The following is a 16,983-nucleotide window of genomic DNA, read 5'->3' as shown; positions in this document are numbered from 1 at the left end:
AGAGGGGGGGGAAAAGAGAACATATATTGACTTATTTTTCTTCCCAAACTGAATCTAGAATGTTCATAGGGGAGAAAAAAACTATCTAACCCCCTTGTTTCCCATAAAGTTATCCTTAACAGCATTTCCAATAGTGCTTATTTCTAATAAGAGAAAGTCAACACATTTTCGAAAATACAACTATCAAAATTAGATTTTAGCATATTCAGTGTATTTTCTCTTAAAACATAAAATGCATTTTTAAGAAATAAAAATGTTAGTGAATCCATAGAAAATGAAGGCACATATAAAGCAAGCATATCAGAACTCACCAAGAGCACTTCGTAATACCAAGATGAATATTGAAATAATAGCAGCACTCTCAGTTATAGAAGGACACATCCTGCAACTTGGAATCCAGTGTCATTTCCTTCTTCCTCTCCTGCCTGTCATTATTATCTTAACAAAATTAAATAGATCTGTTTAAAATACTTTTGGCAATCACCTTAGGGTTTCCATGATCCCAGGTCATTTTTTATTCCTCAGTGAAATATGAATTGGATTCCTCTACAAGTTCACCTACAGTGAGAGAGAGTACCCTCCTTCTGCCAGTTTAGGTAATAAATTCCATTCTGGTTTTACATAGAAAAAAAGAATCATCTTTATGAATTTCATGGAAAATGAAAGCTCATCATATGGAATAAATTGATAATAAATGTCCTTGAGAGACAAATTATAATCAGAAGAAATTAGAATTGAAAAGGTCCCTAGCACGCATGTGCTATTCATGAGCTCCTGAATATGTATTTAAGAACTCTTTCTACCAAGTTACTGATATGTGAGCATTAAAAACACAGGCATTCAAGTAGCTAATGAGGGTACTACCCAGAGTGAGCAATTTTATGGTGAAGACCTTGAGTTATTAGAAAACTGTTCTTTATAATCAATAAACTCAATTCCTTTTAGTCTTGCACTCTGTACTGACTTTTAAAACTCTATTTTATAATGCATTATGTTATAACTAAATGCACAAGCTCAAGAGCCAGAATGTAGATATGAATCACAGGTCTCTACTTCTTACCTGGGTGACTTGGGTTAAGTCACTTAGCCTCTCTGAGCCTGAGCATAACTCTAAAATACACAAATAAATAGGGCATGAGATTGCTGAAAAGATTAAATGAGGATCAAAAGCACTTTGCCTGGTGCATACCAGAATATAAATAGCTGTATGCTTATTGAATAGTTTCTATATACAGTAGCCCCTCCTTATCTGCTGTTTTACTTTCTGCAGTTTCAGTTACCTCCAGTCAGCTGGGGTCCAAAAATATTAAATGGAATTCTCCAAAAACAGTGTTTTAAATTATGTATTATTCTGAGTAACAACATGAAATCTTGTGCAGTCCCATTCCATCCTGCCCTTGACAGTCCTTTGTCTGGTATATCCATGTTTGACATGCTACCTGCCATTGACACCTTGATTATCAGATAGACTGTTAAAATATTGCCATGCTTGTGTTCAGTAACCTTTATTTTACTTCACTGCAGCCCCAAAGCACAAAAATAGTGATGCTGACAATTTTATTACAGCATATCATTATAATTGTTCTATTTTGTTATTATTGTTATTAATCTTTATCTGTTCTTAACTTTTAACTTTATCACAGGTGTGTATATATGAAAAAAATACATTATATTTTTTAGAAAGAGAGAGGGAATTTTTTAATATTTATTTTTTAGTTTTTGGTGGCCACAACGTCTTTATTTTATTTTTATGTGGTGCTGAGGATCGAACCCAGTGCCCTGCGCATGCCAGGCAAGCGTGTTACCACTTGAGCCACATCCCCAGCCCCCACATTATATTTTGAGTTCAGTACTACCCATGATTTTAGGCATCCACTGGGAGTCTTGGAGCATATCTCCCAAGGATAAAGGAGGACTAATGTAATGGTCCCTTCAACTCTGATGTGACATGAATCCAATCTTTTATGTTAGTTATACTCCAGTTCGGTGATGCTCATTTTAGGAGCCAAAACTGAACATTGGGCCCTGAACAAGATCAAATCGTCAGTCTATAGAATGGTCCAGTTAGCGACAGTCTAAGGGCTCTAGGAAAGGGTGGGCCTTGTTGTGGGTGTTCAGGAGTAGCCTGGGCTTGGGCCAGGGTGGAGTAAAACTGGAAACTGGAATCCACAGACCTTGCTGAGAAGATGCTGAGTGTGAAAACACAGGAAGTCAAAGACAGACTGTTCCATAGGTAGTAAGAGACACCTCCTAATTGAAATTAAGCTGACCTGGCATGGAGGTGGAGGATACTACTAAAAGCATAGTCATTTGTTAACTGTTTTATGTGCCAGGCACTGAAGAAATATTCAATCAAAATTTAAAAAAAAAATTAAATCTATTTCAAACCATAAATTGTCAATAGTATTTTAAAAGTGGGGGATGTCTTTTATTTCCTAAGCATAGGACTTTTTACTAATTTCACCGATTGTTGATCAAAATTTTCATTGATTCTCTAGAGCTAACCTTTACAATAGAAGAGCCACTACCCACATCTGATGACTTAATTTAATTAACAAAAAATTTAGTTCAGCAGTCATACTGGGTAGATTCAAGTGCTCAACAGTCACAAGTGGCTACTGGCTACCCTGTTACTTAACACAGAGAGTATTTCCATATCACAGAATGTTCTCCTGGGCAAAACCACTCTAGAATGATGGTCTCCAAGTTACCACCTTTATGTCTAGGACTTCCATAAAGAAACTGTGCCAAAATGTCTACAAACAGCTTAATAATTCATTTTGAACACTGATTTAAAATAAGAACCCCAAAATAGGAGTAAAAGGAACTCAAATAAAGCAAATTTTGCATCAAAACTCCTTCCCTTTCTCTAGCATCTAGTTACCTTTTTGATCGACTGTCACAACAGGAAAGAAACAGGAAAGAGCAGATGTGTTTTGTCAGCGGCATGATAAACTTTCAAGAGAAAGAGAACAGATGGAAAGTAAACTTTCTGGTTTCTTCAAGGAGTAGTACTTTTCTATTGAAAAAGAATATTCTAGTGACCTCCAACTGGGACTAATGTTATCTCATACTTACCCCAGAAGAAAAAGAATGCTTTTAACAGAAGCAAGAGGAACTTTTATTTTAATTTTCTACTGAAACACATAAATACCATGCAGCCTGCCTGATATCTTGCCATGATTTTGCTCTTTGAGATTATTTTTTAAATTTCTCATTCAAAACGGTTTCGCCTCAATCTTAAAGATTATATTTTACTCAAATTAAAGATAGTGGGGGTCTTTTGGGGCTGGGGTTACAGCTCAGTGGTTGAGAGCCTGCCTAGCACATGTGAGACACTGGGTTCAATCCTCAGCACCCTGTAAAAATTAATTAATTAATTAATTAAAGGCATTTTATCCATCTACAACTAAAAAATATTTTTAAAAAATATAGTGAGGGTCTTTGTTTAAAACTGCTTTCACAAGGAACCTTAAGAACTATTTGGTCCAGTGTTTTCCCAACTCTTTTTTTCCCAAAACTTTTGTTCAAACACAACCTCATCTAGAATCAGAGCCAAGAAAGATGGAGACATAGAACAAGTGCAAGGTCCCATGCACACAAATACTAACTGCTTTGTTGTTTAAGCATGGATGGTAGTGGGCCCAGAATAATGCTAGATTACCTCCTATTCCCCATCAATCCCTATGGCTTTCTCCCCAAAAGACCTATATCATAAATCACTGATTTCATGTAATCTGTTTTAAAGATGAAGACCTGGAGATCCAGAAAGTTTTACTATTTTGTCTGGTGTCACAGCTAGGTGGAAGAAGTCAGCTCAGTTCCCTCTAGAGGTCTGTCAATTGCTGGCTTTGCCATAACATAATACAAAACATGCTGAGTAGGCTCAGTGGACCCAGGCCTGCTGGGCCCCTTGACACAGAAGCAAAGCCAGGAATCTAAAGTAGCTCTAGGATGGAGATCACATTGCTTCCTGATAACAGGCTGACCTGAGAACTGAGGGCAACTTTTGAGATCTATTAAGCAAACCAACGCCAACAAAGCAATGCATGTTATAGAGGTCAGACAAAAAAAGGTTAACATTGCATAGTAAAAGAGGAACAATCCCACAGACTAATTAGCAGCATGTGTGATAGCTCTTCTGCCAATCACTCTAGCAAAGACAGCCTAATACAGTGCAATGAACATGGCCCTTAGAATCAGATGGGTTAATATGAATCTTGCTTCTTGCTTCAAATACTCAGTTCTCCTACGAATAGATAATATTTGCTAAAAAGGTAGCTGCTTGTACTCAATTTTATACATATGTAATTCATAGATATGGATGATAAATACATAGATATGATCAATAATATGCCTAAAACACTAAATAATTTTTTCTTCCAATTTTCTGAACAACTTTGTCAAAACATAAGATACAACCCATTCTTTTCTAATAGAGGAAAGTCTAGTATGCTTTCAAAAGGAGTGTATTAACATGAGATCAGTTTGCATATTACACAACAAGATTTATTTCTTCATCGATTTCTATCACAGCTTTCATTCTTCCATGTGGGCAAACATAGCCCATGCTGGGACAATAGGAGAGCTGTTGTTACTTTGCTACTTTTGCCTAGTAATTCACCCACTCAGAACTGCTGGAGGGAACCAAAACATACAATCCAGAACTATCAATATTAAGAAAAGGAAATAAATATTCAAACTCCATGAACTCCTTATTCTTCTTCATAGTCTGATTCTGTTTTTAATTGCTACATCATTAGAATGATAAACTACAATACAAAAGTAAAGGACATACATACAAGATTTTTTCTAGCCCTGTTTATTTAGGACTAGATTAGTTGCATGAGAGTATCACTTAGAATAATCTGCATATGATCCAATCATGATTAAAATAACTAAAATGTAATAATAGTTCCCTGGAACTACAATCAATCTATTCTGTCTACATAAGAAAAAAACCCTATACTTATTCTAAATTGTTAAGGTAACTTATCAGCTTTCAAAGTCAGTTTTAGAGTCTAATACAAGCACACCGATTCCCCAAACTCTCACTTCATACTTGGAATGCAGAATCTATCAACCCTTATTTTACAGAGCTAAACTTTTTCCTGCAGACAGACCATGAGTGTTTCATTTCCATGTAGGGTAACTATTGCTAAGCTAAAATATCTAAATTCCCCAAAGGAACTTGTTCTATGTTTAGTCTCTCAAAAAAATACTGAGTGGCTAAAATAGGCTATATTTCAATTGATGGCAAAAGTACATTTTACTAGTAGGGTGGTATCACTAATAAGACAATCTAGGCTTTTAAGTTTCAAAGAATTATAAATAATTAAAATGTTTATTAATCAGTTTTAGACCTATCAGCTTTTCTTTTTGGATATTCAGTTTTTTTAATGAAGAAAAAAAGAAAAACTTCATGTTTATAAATTAACATATATTTGCAAATCACATAATCACATGTATAAAAAAGGAAAATAAAAAGATAGCACCAGCTTTATTTTTAAAAAACCTACAAGTTATCAAATAAAAAAAAGAAAAAAGAGTTGGCAAATACTTGAAGGAAGAATTCCACATTAGGAGTTTTAAAAATGATTCCGGTTAGGAAAGAATGTCAGGAATCCACATATCACATTCTCTTTTATTCCTTTCATTTTAGGACTACATTCTAAAGTAGGGTGGAAAAAGATGCAACAAAGACCATATTGTATAAATCCTTGTAGTTTATAGTTTTAAAATCCAAAACTTAACATCGCAGTTGAATCATATCATTTGTCCCTTCTAGGGCAAGACATTACTATTTGGAAAACAATTTTTAAAATATTACCAGAAGTGAGAGGGTCCTGATAAGCAGTAAAGTAATAATAATCAGTAAAGCTCAGAATATTGGGAGCCCAATCCAATTGTAAGAATCTTCTGACCATTGTTTCTCAATTTTTCTAATAAGAAAATGTTTACCAAGAACACATAATTTAGAAAATGAAGAAATATATAAACAAAGAAAATTAGAACTACATTAGATACCCATGGCTGAATTTTCATGTTTTTCCCTTTAATATTTGCACTAATTGTCTTTTACCAGACCTATTTACCACTAATTATCTTTTAATCAGAACATTATTGCAGATCCATCCTATATAAATATGAGTCCTCTCATCTAGTATTTTAACATTATCAGTTCTGTTTTTCATTAGACATACCAAAGAGACCTGTGACTTTTAAATTTATTTTTATTTTTTCTGAATTTTAAAGAGAATACATGCTGATGGTGAGGGGTAAAACAAATGACACAAATTTAACATTCAAAGCTGCTAATATGTTCTTCAGATAGAGTCTACAAGTGGGGTTCCTAGGTAAAGACTTATAATTATAACCTGAGTTCTTGAAACTGGTTTCCAGAAAGACCAGAGCCCAAAATCCCATCAGCAGTGCCAGAGAATGCTCACCCTCTGCACTGTCATGAGCAGTGAGCCAAAAACAGTGTATTATTTTTTATTTACCATTACTGATTAGTATTGAGGGTTAATTATTGTCACCTGAATTTTTTTCTTTTGTCAATTACTTGTGATATACATCCTTTTGTGATGAAGTAATAATGTGTTTCTTATGAATAATCATAATTTAATTTTTGTCATTTATTTTTTAAATGAGCCAAATTTGCCTACATGTTCTTATTTTTAAAATTTATTTTCATGTAGGATGTAAAATGAGGTTTTAAGACTGAACTTTTCTCCAAATATCCAGTCTTTCCATTCATATTGTTTTTTGACACTTTTTAAAAACACATTATAGTTTTATTTATTATGATCTGTACTCCTATCATGTGTCTGCTATTTTTGCTGAAAATTTAACCCAGTAGTCCCCCCATTTTCCCTGAAAGAATGAAATATAGTCTTTCAATTCAAAGGATACAAAATATCAGACTTGCTTTCTTTAATAAAAACGTGTGGATTTCCCCCATTTCATGAGAAAATGGAAACATTCCTTCAGTGGAGCATTAGAAGACAAATAAACATAACTATTTTTTTGTAACCTTAAAATCTGCTGATGTGCATACTTATTCTACACTCCCAGGTGATGTCATCATGTCAACAATCATGAAATTTTCTCAACCCAGACACAAAATAACAACAATCACAACAACAATACTTAAAAATGGTATGTTCGATTTTTAAAAGCTGCATTTTCATACTAACCTAACGTTATTTTCACAATAATCCTGTAAGTAGGCATTATCAACATGATGCTTTAGATGAAGAAAGTGAAAAAGCTCTTAAAAATTGTGATTTGTTGGGGTGGGGGTTGTGGCTCAGTGGTAGAGTGCTTGCCTTGCATGTGTGAGGCAGTAGGTTCCATCCTCAGTACCACATATAAAAAAACAAAGGTACTGCTACAACTAAAAAAAATTTTTTTAATTGTGATTTGTCTAAAATCAAACAGCTCGTATATGACTGAGTCAGCACCAAAAGGCACATCTATCAAAGAGAAATTAAAATAAACAACTAATTTTTGTATCAAATCTACACAATTTTTGTATCAAATCTACTTCTTTATCATCAGTGTTTATGTTAATCACTTTTGATCCTTATGCTCTGCATTTCTCAGTAATCAAAATGCTTCAAAATTCTCTTACTTCCTTCACACAGATGAGATAATCCATGGAGAGTGGCAACACTTATGGTTTTCAGTTGTCTGAAATGGGTCTCAAGAGACAAATGAGTCAGCCAAGTCAACAGAATACAAGAATCCTATAGGATTTTATAAATCTGAGTTGAATTTATGTCCTAAAAAGGAAAAGTATGCATTTACTCACAAAAGAGATTCTTCTACAATTTCAGAATGAAGCCAATATATTTCATAATATCCTAGTCATCTGGATTGCCCCTCTCTAAGAAAGCAAAGATTCGTGCAAGCACTTAGTACTGTAAATTAAATTCCAGGCTTTTAAGACATTTTTTTTCTTTTTTGAATTAAAAAATGCCTAAGTGTTCTTTTCTATCATCTCATCAATTTCCCCCATTCTCCAACCACAGCACTGTTCATACTCTGCATGGCCAATATACTCAGGATTCCCCCTAGCACAGTGGGTCTCTTAATCACCTCTTGTTAAAACACAGGTGGCTAGACCTCACCTGATCCTGGAGTTTCTGATTCAGTTGGTTTAGGGTGAGGACCCAGTATTGGAATTCCTAACAAATTCCCAGATGATGCCGATCAGGGTACCATAATTCGAGAAATGGTTCGGATGACAAGTTCCAAGCATCCATTGTACACATGGTACTCAGAGCCTTGGCCTCAGGTTTACCATTACTCATTGACTTTTTCAAACTCTTCCAGAAACAAAAATAAAAACAGAAAAGGAGTAAATTGAAAACACAATGGAAACAGCTGACGTAACACTGTCTAAATTTCAAGATTTGTGGCATGATTTCTGGAATCAGGACAAAAGATCTAATGGCGATTCAGATGAGTCCCCCTGACCACACTGAGAGCTGGCACCACTGAGATTCCAGCAAGACCTGGAGCCCAAGCCAGGAAATTTTGAGAATAATCCCAAAATCCAACGCATACTCTCAGTTTCTGGTTTGCTTAATCTGTCAATAGTAAGTTCTTCCATGCAATTCTCCAAATATATTATTTACCTGTAATTCTTTTATGTGACGACTTTTTCTATGACTTCTTGACTGCTTTTTCTACTCTTTGTTAGTGCAGAAAAAAATATCAACTGTCAATCAGCAAATGCTTTTGGAACCACAAGTTGATAGACTGAAAATCTGAAGGGAGAAGACGACAAAGGAATTTCCTTAAGGTTTCTTCATTTTTGTAGCTATCATTTCTAGATAACTCTCAGAGGAAATTTTAATTCCATTGCTCATTTATTTGGTGGGGGGGGATAAGTATTTTTATGTAATAGTATAAAATACTTCAGTATTCCACTTTAATTACCAAAAGTGTGACTAGTATTTTAAATGGCACTATTACATTCAAAACAAAATAATTGACAAGAAGCGTTGTTATGAGATACAACATTTCTGCCTAAAAAAGAAACTGTTAGTTCTACCGTTAACATATCAATATATTGCAGGAACTACTGACCTTTAACTCTGATCACCAGGAGTCCAGTACATTTCAAATTATAAGCTGGTCAATAAATAATATGCTTTCAAGTAGTAAACTTATTCCATCCAAATGTAGGTTTTCTAGCTTAGTCCAAAGAAGAGAAAACAGAACATAATGATAAAGTTACTGAACACTCAGATTTTGAAATAAGTCATTCTGTATGAAGATGAGTCACCAAAACTACTTCCTTAGTGACAAAAGTTGCCTAAGTAACATAGATGCCTTACCATGCAAAGAAATACATGGGCAGTGTGTTGGGTTTCAAACCCACTAGTCATTTCCTTATTTAATTGCTAACTGCTCCCAGCGGCAGTCCGGGGGCCTGTGTTTTATGTAGTAACCCAGCAACCAGGTATTATGCTATATTTCATCAAGGAGAACAAAACAGTAAACTCTATTTCTGTGGATTTCAGAGAAAAGTGTTATTGCCCCCAAACCCTTTGACTTTGGGAGATATTACCAAGCTTATTCATCTACATCTTAATGTGACCACACTGTTATGCAAGACGTAGAGACAAAATTATTTAGCAGAGAAGAGAGAAGTAGATGAGGCACCCTCTAAGAGCAAGAAAGGGGTTTTATTCATTTTTATGTTCTTAGCACCTAGCAGAGAGCCTGGAAAATTAAATAACTCAAAATACATCAACTGAGTGGCGTTGCTGATTCTTTTCAGAATCATCTCATCTACAAGGTAACAATGTAACCGGTTACCATTTAACCAGGCTTTTTAACATTTATGTATGTGCTTTTCCCCTTACACCCACGATGTAACTGTGATATGTGCTGCTGTTGCCTTCACATGTAAAGTACTATAAACATGCTCTATTTAAAAACAAAACTGGTGTTGATAAGCATTACTTAGAAAAATCAAATTAGTCAAAAGCAATGAGATTAGAATTGCACAAAAATTTTTAAAAACTGGGTAGGAAGCTCATATGTATTATCAGTAATGCTGCTTTGGTGTGGCCTTGAAAGATCTTGGTTGTCCTTGTAATTCCCTGAACACCCTCTCTTTTCACACGACTCTTCCACTATTAGATTGTACAGTATTAGCATCCTGGAATTAAATATCAACATATTTCCTTAAAACTCACACTAATGAAGAGTGAGTATGGGGAGTCGTTCTTACTTATGAAATTAATGTGTTCCAAAAAAGTAGTCAGTTTCTTTCTTTTCCACTGGCAAATGTGGCTAAGCATTTTATTCATTTAGTTATGTGGGAGTTGAATACCATAAATATTAATTCATTCTGGCAGGTTGAGTCAAGAATTAAAAAATGAGATCTCCACAGAAAATCCCCCAAAACGTCCACAAAAATTCATGATGATTCATCGCAGGCCCCATATTCTCTGAATCAAAATGAATCCTATTGCTGCATCAGAACAGGAACAAAGAAAAATCCAGAGACAGACACCAGGGTATAAATGGGAAAGAGACTTGGAGCATCACCAACAGGAGTGCAAATTTACCATGGTAGGTGAGGTGCAGTGAAATTTAGAGTGGGAGCCTGGAGTTAGAAGCCCTGGGTTCAGGTCCCAGATCTGCCATATTCTGACTGGGTAAGCTTGAGTAAGCTTCTTCAGACATCTCATAGACAGCTGTAAAGATTAAAAAAGTTAACATGTGCAAAGTATTGGTTGCATGGCAGGTCCTAATCTCCATAAGCAATCATCATGATTACTGTTAGAGTTCCATTCTGGTTATCACTGTTTAGAGTTCATTAATCAAAGGCTTTGAAAGCCAGCCCAAAGTGAGTAAAAGAATAACATTGATCCAGACATACAAACATCTCTGCACTGTCTCACGTGTCTAACTTTCTAAAGTTCCAGAAAGAATGCATGAGTAAATTATAATATGGTATCAGAAAAATTTTTGTAATTTCTTTTATGAATAGCATGTACTTAATCTATATTAAGCTCAAATTTCTGTAAGTTTTTGGTCCTTATTCCACATATCCACATGAGTCACATGAGAGAGCCTTATTAGTACTTAGTTAATTAGAAATACAAAACTTTGCTCTGTATTTTAGAAACCATTGTAATAGAATTATGGACAGGGCCGCTGATCCCTTTATTCTGCTAGGGTTAACTCAGAATGGTCTTTCTTTACTAATATCCTGCTGTAATTTTAATGAATTTTTTAAAACTTTCTTGCCTTGCATAGTTTTAACATTATGTCATTTTATATTTTTTTACATTTGCCACATTATTTCACTTAGGGATATTTGTTTTATAGTGTTTATTTTTTTTTTCTATTATTTGTCTTTTGATTGGAATTTTTAACCTCTACAAATCAGATTGATCTTTGTCACTGTACCCAGAAACCAAAGCTTGGTAGGGTATATTTTAAACATCAAGCTTATCAAACATATTCACAAGTAAGTGTCATGTTTAATATTCTGAAAACAATCACTTCATTGGCTCAATGAACGAAATATGCCAGAATTAAAGCATCTCCTAGTTGTCCATTTGTTGAAAAACTGGTTAATTCATTAGTCAGTTTTGACATAAGGGGGATAGAGTTCTTTGCTTTTTCCCCAAAATACAGAAAACAGCTTATGCCTACATAGATAATTGATGTTCTTTCTGCAAGTCCACAGGTTACCATAAAGACAAATCAGAAATTATTTAAATTTTTTTCAGTTCTTTAAAAGAAAACTGTGATATTAAATAAGGATCTTATTATAATTTAAATCTTTACATAAATATTTCCAGAATAAAATGCATACCACTTGGGAACTACATGATAGCCTCAGAATAGGCAGAGTAAATTCCCAGGATAAGAATACACTAGGCAAATTTTCTAGCAGTAACATGACCTTTCCCTTGATTCTAAAAAAAAAAAAAAAAAAGAAAAGAAAAGAAAAAAAGTGGTGAAAGGAACATTAAAATCCACTGGGTAAATACCTGCTAGTTTTCTTGTAGTTGTCTCGCTCAATAACTGTACTGTGGCAATATTTTTTAGGGCTCTTTCAAATAATGTCTTGTTTTTATAACCAGGCTGGAGATTGTTTACCTCCTTCCCCCACCTTTTTTCTTTATTTCTGTTTTTAATCAACTGAACCAATTCTGAAAATGTACCTTCACTTCTTTGTCTAATATTAGCTGTTTTAGAGAATACAAAAAAAAATCCTTATTTTATTATAGCTGTGGAAAACAAATCAATACACCCAAAGCAGCTAAAGAACAATAAAAGACCATTAACTATTCCTTTAAGTTAACAGGTTAGAAATGCTATAGAATGTAAAACCACATGATCCAGTTATACTTCAGCTTTTGAGATTTTACTTTATATAGATGAGAGAAGGGAAGACACCTTCAGGTCAGGAGATCTGAACTAATCACCGTTCACCTCAAATTAATTTTTCACCTAAATATTTCTGTCTAGAATGTAGTTATTCTCTTGTTACTCAGTCCAGAAACCTCAGAACCCAGTTGACTTTGCTTGTCTTCCCCCAACCTCAATCTCTAAGAATCATCTCCACTTCAGATTCCTTTTACCAGTCCCTTGATCTACCACGAACAACTCTCAATCAGCCTCCCCAATTCTTCCTTCACAACATGCCAGAGCAACCCTCCTGAAATACAGCTACAAGTGTGTCTTTCTCCTAGTCAAAAATTGCACTGAATTTCCACTGCCCACCACATTAATTATCAACTCCTCTCCCTGGCATTTAGTCCTCCAACGCATGGTCCAATGTTATGTCTCAGCTCCCTTTCTCCCCTACAACTGCTCCACAATCCAGCAACCTTAGGATTCTTCCTATTCACTAAATGTTCCCAGCACTCTCCTTTTATGCAATTTTTACTGATTTGTTTGAGCAGTTTAGGACACCTTCTCAGGACCATGATAACCTATAAAAATCATACCCATCCCTCATCTTTTCTCAGTACATATCTGATCGCCCCCCAAATGGATATGATAATTTCTTCTAAAACCCTGAGCACTTTATTTGTATTTCCACTTTAGTTCTCTAGCTCTTTATGTGATTCTTAATCCTGACCTAGAGTCATGAAAAGTTTCTGACTTATCTAAATATACTAAGAAGCACTGCAAGCAGTACAGAAAATAAATACAGTAGTCTCCTTCAATCTGTGGGGGATATGTTCCAATAGTCACCAAAGGTATACACTGGATTTCAGGTGCCTATACTCACATATAATAAAGTTTAATTTACAAATTAGGCCCAGTAAGAGATTAACAACAATGACTATAATAAAATGGAATGATTATAACAATACACTGTAGCAAAAGTTACATGAATATGGACTCTTTCCCTCTCAAATTCTTATTACACTGTGTTATATTTTTGGACCACAGTTGGCCCTGGGTAACTGAAATTGCAGAAACAAAACTTCAAACAAGCAGGTCCTACCTGCTGAATGAAATATGAGGAAAGATATGAAAGTAGGGTCAATGTGTCATATTCATGGAACAGAGCTCAAGTCTTCATTGAAGTTTTTGCCTCCTGGGGAAGGGTGGAGAATGAGGATTCATGGGCACACTTTGCATGGTTTTTCAAAGGCCACATGTTTGTTAAGAACTTCAACCTCTTCACATGGAAATTTCTGGTTTTTTCATGGTCTTTATTACAACTTGCGTTTTTAAGTTTGTTCCTTTACTTGAGTACTGTCTCTCTGTACTTTGTATACCCTCATGCAGACTCAAATTTATGTTCAAGAGGACCTGAACCATGCCTGTCTTGTTTATCTTCCCAAGTATCTGGAAGAATGCCTGAAACTGGATAAATAATCAATAATCTATTCTGAATAGATTAATAAAAGTTATGAATCATAATACTCCATAAAGATTAAATGCAATCGTATCTAAAATGACTAGCCCAATGCTTAAACATAAGCACCAGTAAATATTAGCCCCACTCTCCTTTCCTTTTTTATGAACTACTCTTGAATTAATTCATATGTTTGACATGTGTGTCCAACTCTTCTCTAGCCACTGAAAATAGAATGGTGAACAATAGAGAGAAATCCCTGTCTCACGGAGCTTACATCCTAGTGAAAGGATGAACAATTCTCTTTAGATCATTAGGGAGTCTTAAGAATGAAGTCTTTAAGAAAAAGAGGCTATAGCTTGAAGACAGATGAATTGTAGAAGAAAGGAAAAGCTGGAGGAAGAGGAAGCCAATTGCAGCAATTTGAGAATGAGGTATGAAATAAGTTGGATGTGAGCAACGGCTACATAACACATGGTGGGGACAGGTAGCGCCTGGGACACGATACACGCTGGGTCTAAGTGATCCAAGGATAAGGAAGTGGCAATAATCAAAGTTTCCAATCTTGTTACTTTGCTCTGTGGCCCCAAATAGAGAAGCTGGAGGGAGAAGCTGCATGGTTGTGAGGTTTTAGAGTGTGAAATGAGCCAAGTCCAGTTTTGGTTGGGAAGAGGCAGAACAGAATCTGGATGAAAATGTCAAACTTTTAAATGAAAAGTATGGGTTTAGAGTGCAGGTGAAAATGACTCTCCACTCTTATCTATTATCACTTTTACATCATTTCAATAACATAAAACATGATATTCTGTATATCTGCCAGTTTCCTCTAGGAATCTGTTCCTTCCCAGCAAGATGTTAATTATCCTATCTTTTTTCTTAGTTGCTGGAACACAGTAGGTACCTAAATGCTATTTATGAATTGAATTGGTTGATAGTAAGCAAAGTTTCATCATCAAGGCAAAAAAAAAAAAATAACAAGTACAATTGGAATCAAAAGGGCTTCAGTTCAAATTCACTGCTTACCTGTGCAATTAACTACACAACCACAGGAAAATCAAGTCTGTCTTGAAGGATACTGTGAGGGCATTAAGTTAAATGTATGCACAATGCCCATCATCCAGTAGGTACAAAATTAAAGCACTCGTATCATTTGTTACCTTTATTGCCATTACTCTGAGATTTGCCAGTTTTCAACCTCTCATTTTTCAATATGATTTCTGATACATAAAATTATACATGTATATTTACAGAGTATTACATGATATTTCCACACTCTCATTCAGTCCACCTTCTCATTTCTAAACATTCCATTCAGAAAGACCTACTAGTGGCTGTCCTCTTCATGTGGCCTCCTGCTAGCCAGTTTCCAAAGCCTCCAGAGGCCACTAAGCTCCTATCCACACGGTTGGCTGGTTTGTCAGTTCAAGTCTCCCAATTCAACTGACATCACCACAGCTTGCAAATTCCAAAATTACTGTTAGTACTTTAGACATGGTAGTGTTTACACTGGCCTACAGATCACATGACCATGTCCTTATTTATATACAACTTACATCACACGGAATCTGGCTTTTAAAAATACTTCTGAGATAGGTTTTCACAGCAATCAGAAAATAAATATGAAAACTGAGATAGCTATGTTTGCGTACCTGTTTACTTCCAAAAGGAAACTAAGCACATAGGTAGCATAGCCAGCAAGATGTGTTTTCACACTTGAAGGTGTTCATTCAGACAAACGATTTCCCCCCACCCCCATCACTGTTATCCATTGGGTGAAGCACTGGGCTCACATTGTATGTTATTTCTCAGAATGAGCTAAATTATTTTCAAAGTTTTATGTATTTTTCATGCATGAGGAAGTGCTTTTGTAGCTTTCATTTATCTATACAGTCTTCCCCAAACTACAGCAATTTCCAACAGGAAGCACATAATGGATACTACACATGTGTAAATGTACACACACACACACACACACACACACACTTTTGTATGTTTTATAGGCATCAAGCAGATCCCACACCCCTAAGATTACAGCATGGCCACACGTTAGAAAGAAGAGATGCCCCTCAGATGATGAGAAGGGCCAGAACCCATCCTGGGAGAAGTAATTTTCTGAGGAATTTTGTGTGGGTGCTGACAGGGCACACTGCCATGCCACACCAGAATCTTTGCCCTTGCCCTCATTTTCCATAGAGAGTCAGTCAACAAGTGTCCCCTGACAGTGCCACTGTATTGCTCTGGGATCAACATTTCATGCAGGAGGAAGGTCCACCCTCCCTTTCCCCATAGGGAAATCGCTTTTCTCAACCTAAGGGCTGCAGGCAAACTCACAATGGTGACATTTGCTGAGCAGTGGCTTGAATAAAGGGCTCTCAGTAAGCAAGACGGTAATGTGAAGCATAGGCTAGCCCCAGGAATGCCCTTTGGGAAGGACCCGCAGCCTCCCCAGTGAATGAGAGAATAAAGAAAGCCACAGCAGGAGAGCTGGGCCCCAGAGGGTCCTGCAGCTCAACCCTGGCAGCACTATTTGCCAAGACTAACTGAAATGAGGTAAACAAAATATTGCCTAAAAGAGGTCTGTACAAAGGAAGCAAGCATAAATCCTTCCTTTGGCTCTAAACTATTTTTTTTTTTAAATGTCAGGTAATCTCCAATACTTTGTGTCTCCCTGCCCCCCCCCCCATAAGCATAGGGAAAGACTTCTTTATCTACCACAGAATTACTTTTACAATGGTTTTGCAGTAGCCCGTAAATCTAAACGCTTAAAAAAAAAAACTGTCATTTTTCAACTACTGCTTAATCACAAGCAGGTCATTCCCCTGTCCTCCCTTCAGATCCCCTGGGGCCAGAGCTGCTAACCACTTAGTCTAGCTTGTTACTAATACTGAAACAATAGCCCTTAAGTTGAATGACATCCCTAGAAAGGTTAAGGCCAATGTCCTGGACCCCATACTTTTTGCTCCGTGGACAGTTTTAACTCTATCACTCCAAGACCAATTGCATGAATTCCTGTGGAAGACAGGACTGCGACCTTGCACCAGAATCCTACACTGTACATCGCTGTCCTGAAACTGATTTATTTCCTCCAAACATTCCATCCTTTGAGTTATACAACTGCTTTTCATTCG

The 16,983-nt window shown here is 35.9% G+C and overlaps 1 protein-coding gene across 5 annotated transcripts in view; it reads right to left on the bottom strand.

Annotated features, from left to right (window-relative positions):
* The window catches only part of Trdmt1 (tRNA aspartic acid methyltransferase 1), a 61,510-nt gene extending 52,281 nt beyond the window's left edge, over positions 1–9,229 (bottom strand). The window contains exons 1-3 of one of the 5 annotated variants that reach the window (XM_058572305.1): positions 9,100–9,229; positions 8,646–8,777; positions 8,136–8,333 (exon numbers count right to left, since the gene is read on the bottom strand). Coding sequence is in view for 2 of the 5 variants with exons in the window: in XM_046423057.2 (XP_046279013.1) it covers positions 312–381 (70 nt within the window). In the remaining 3 variants the exon portion in view is untranslated. Of the gene's footprint in view, positions 1–311; positions 406–8,135; positions 8,334–8,645; positions 8,778–9,099 lie in introns of those variants that run through there. The other 4 variants (XM_046423061.2, XM_058572306.1, XM_046423057.2 and 1 more) reach the window with 4 other exon arrangements.
* Positions 9,230–16,983: the final 7,754 nt, after the last annotated feature.

Source organism: Marmota monax, unplaced genomic scaffold, assembly GCF_021218885.2.
Source record: "Marmota monax isolate L192 unplaced genomic scaffold, Marmota_monax_Labrador192_F-V1.1 WCK01_AAM20220418_F8-fsc00098, whole genome shotgun sequence".
Lineage (NCBI taxonomy): Eukaryota > Metazoa > Chordata > Mammalia > Rodentia > Sciuridae > Marmota > Marmota monax.
Note: the sequence above shows the minus strand (reverse complement) of the source record. Positions and strands in the feature narration are given on the sequence as shown.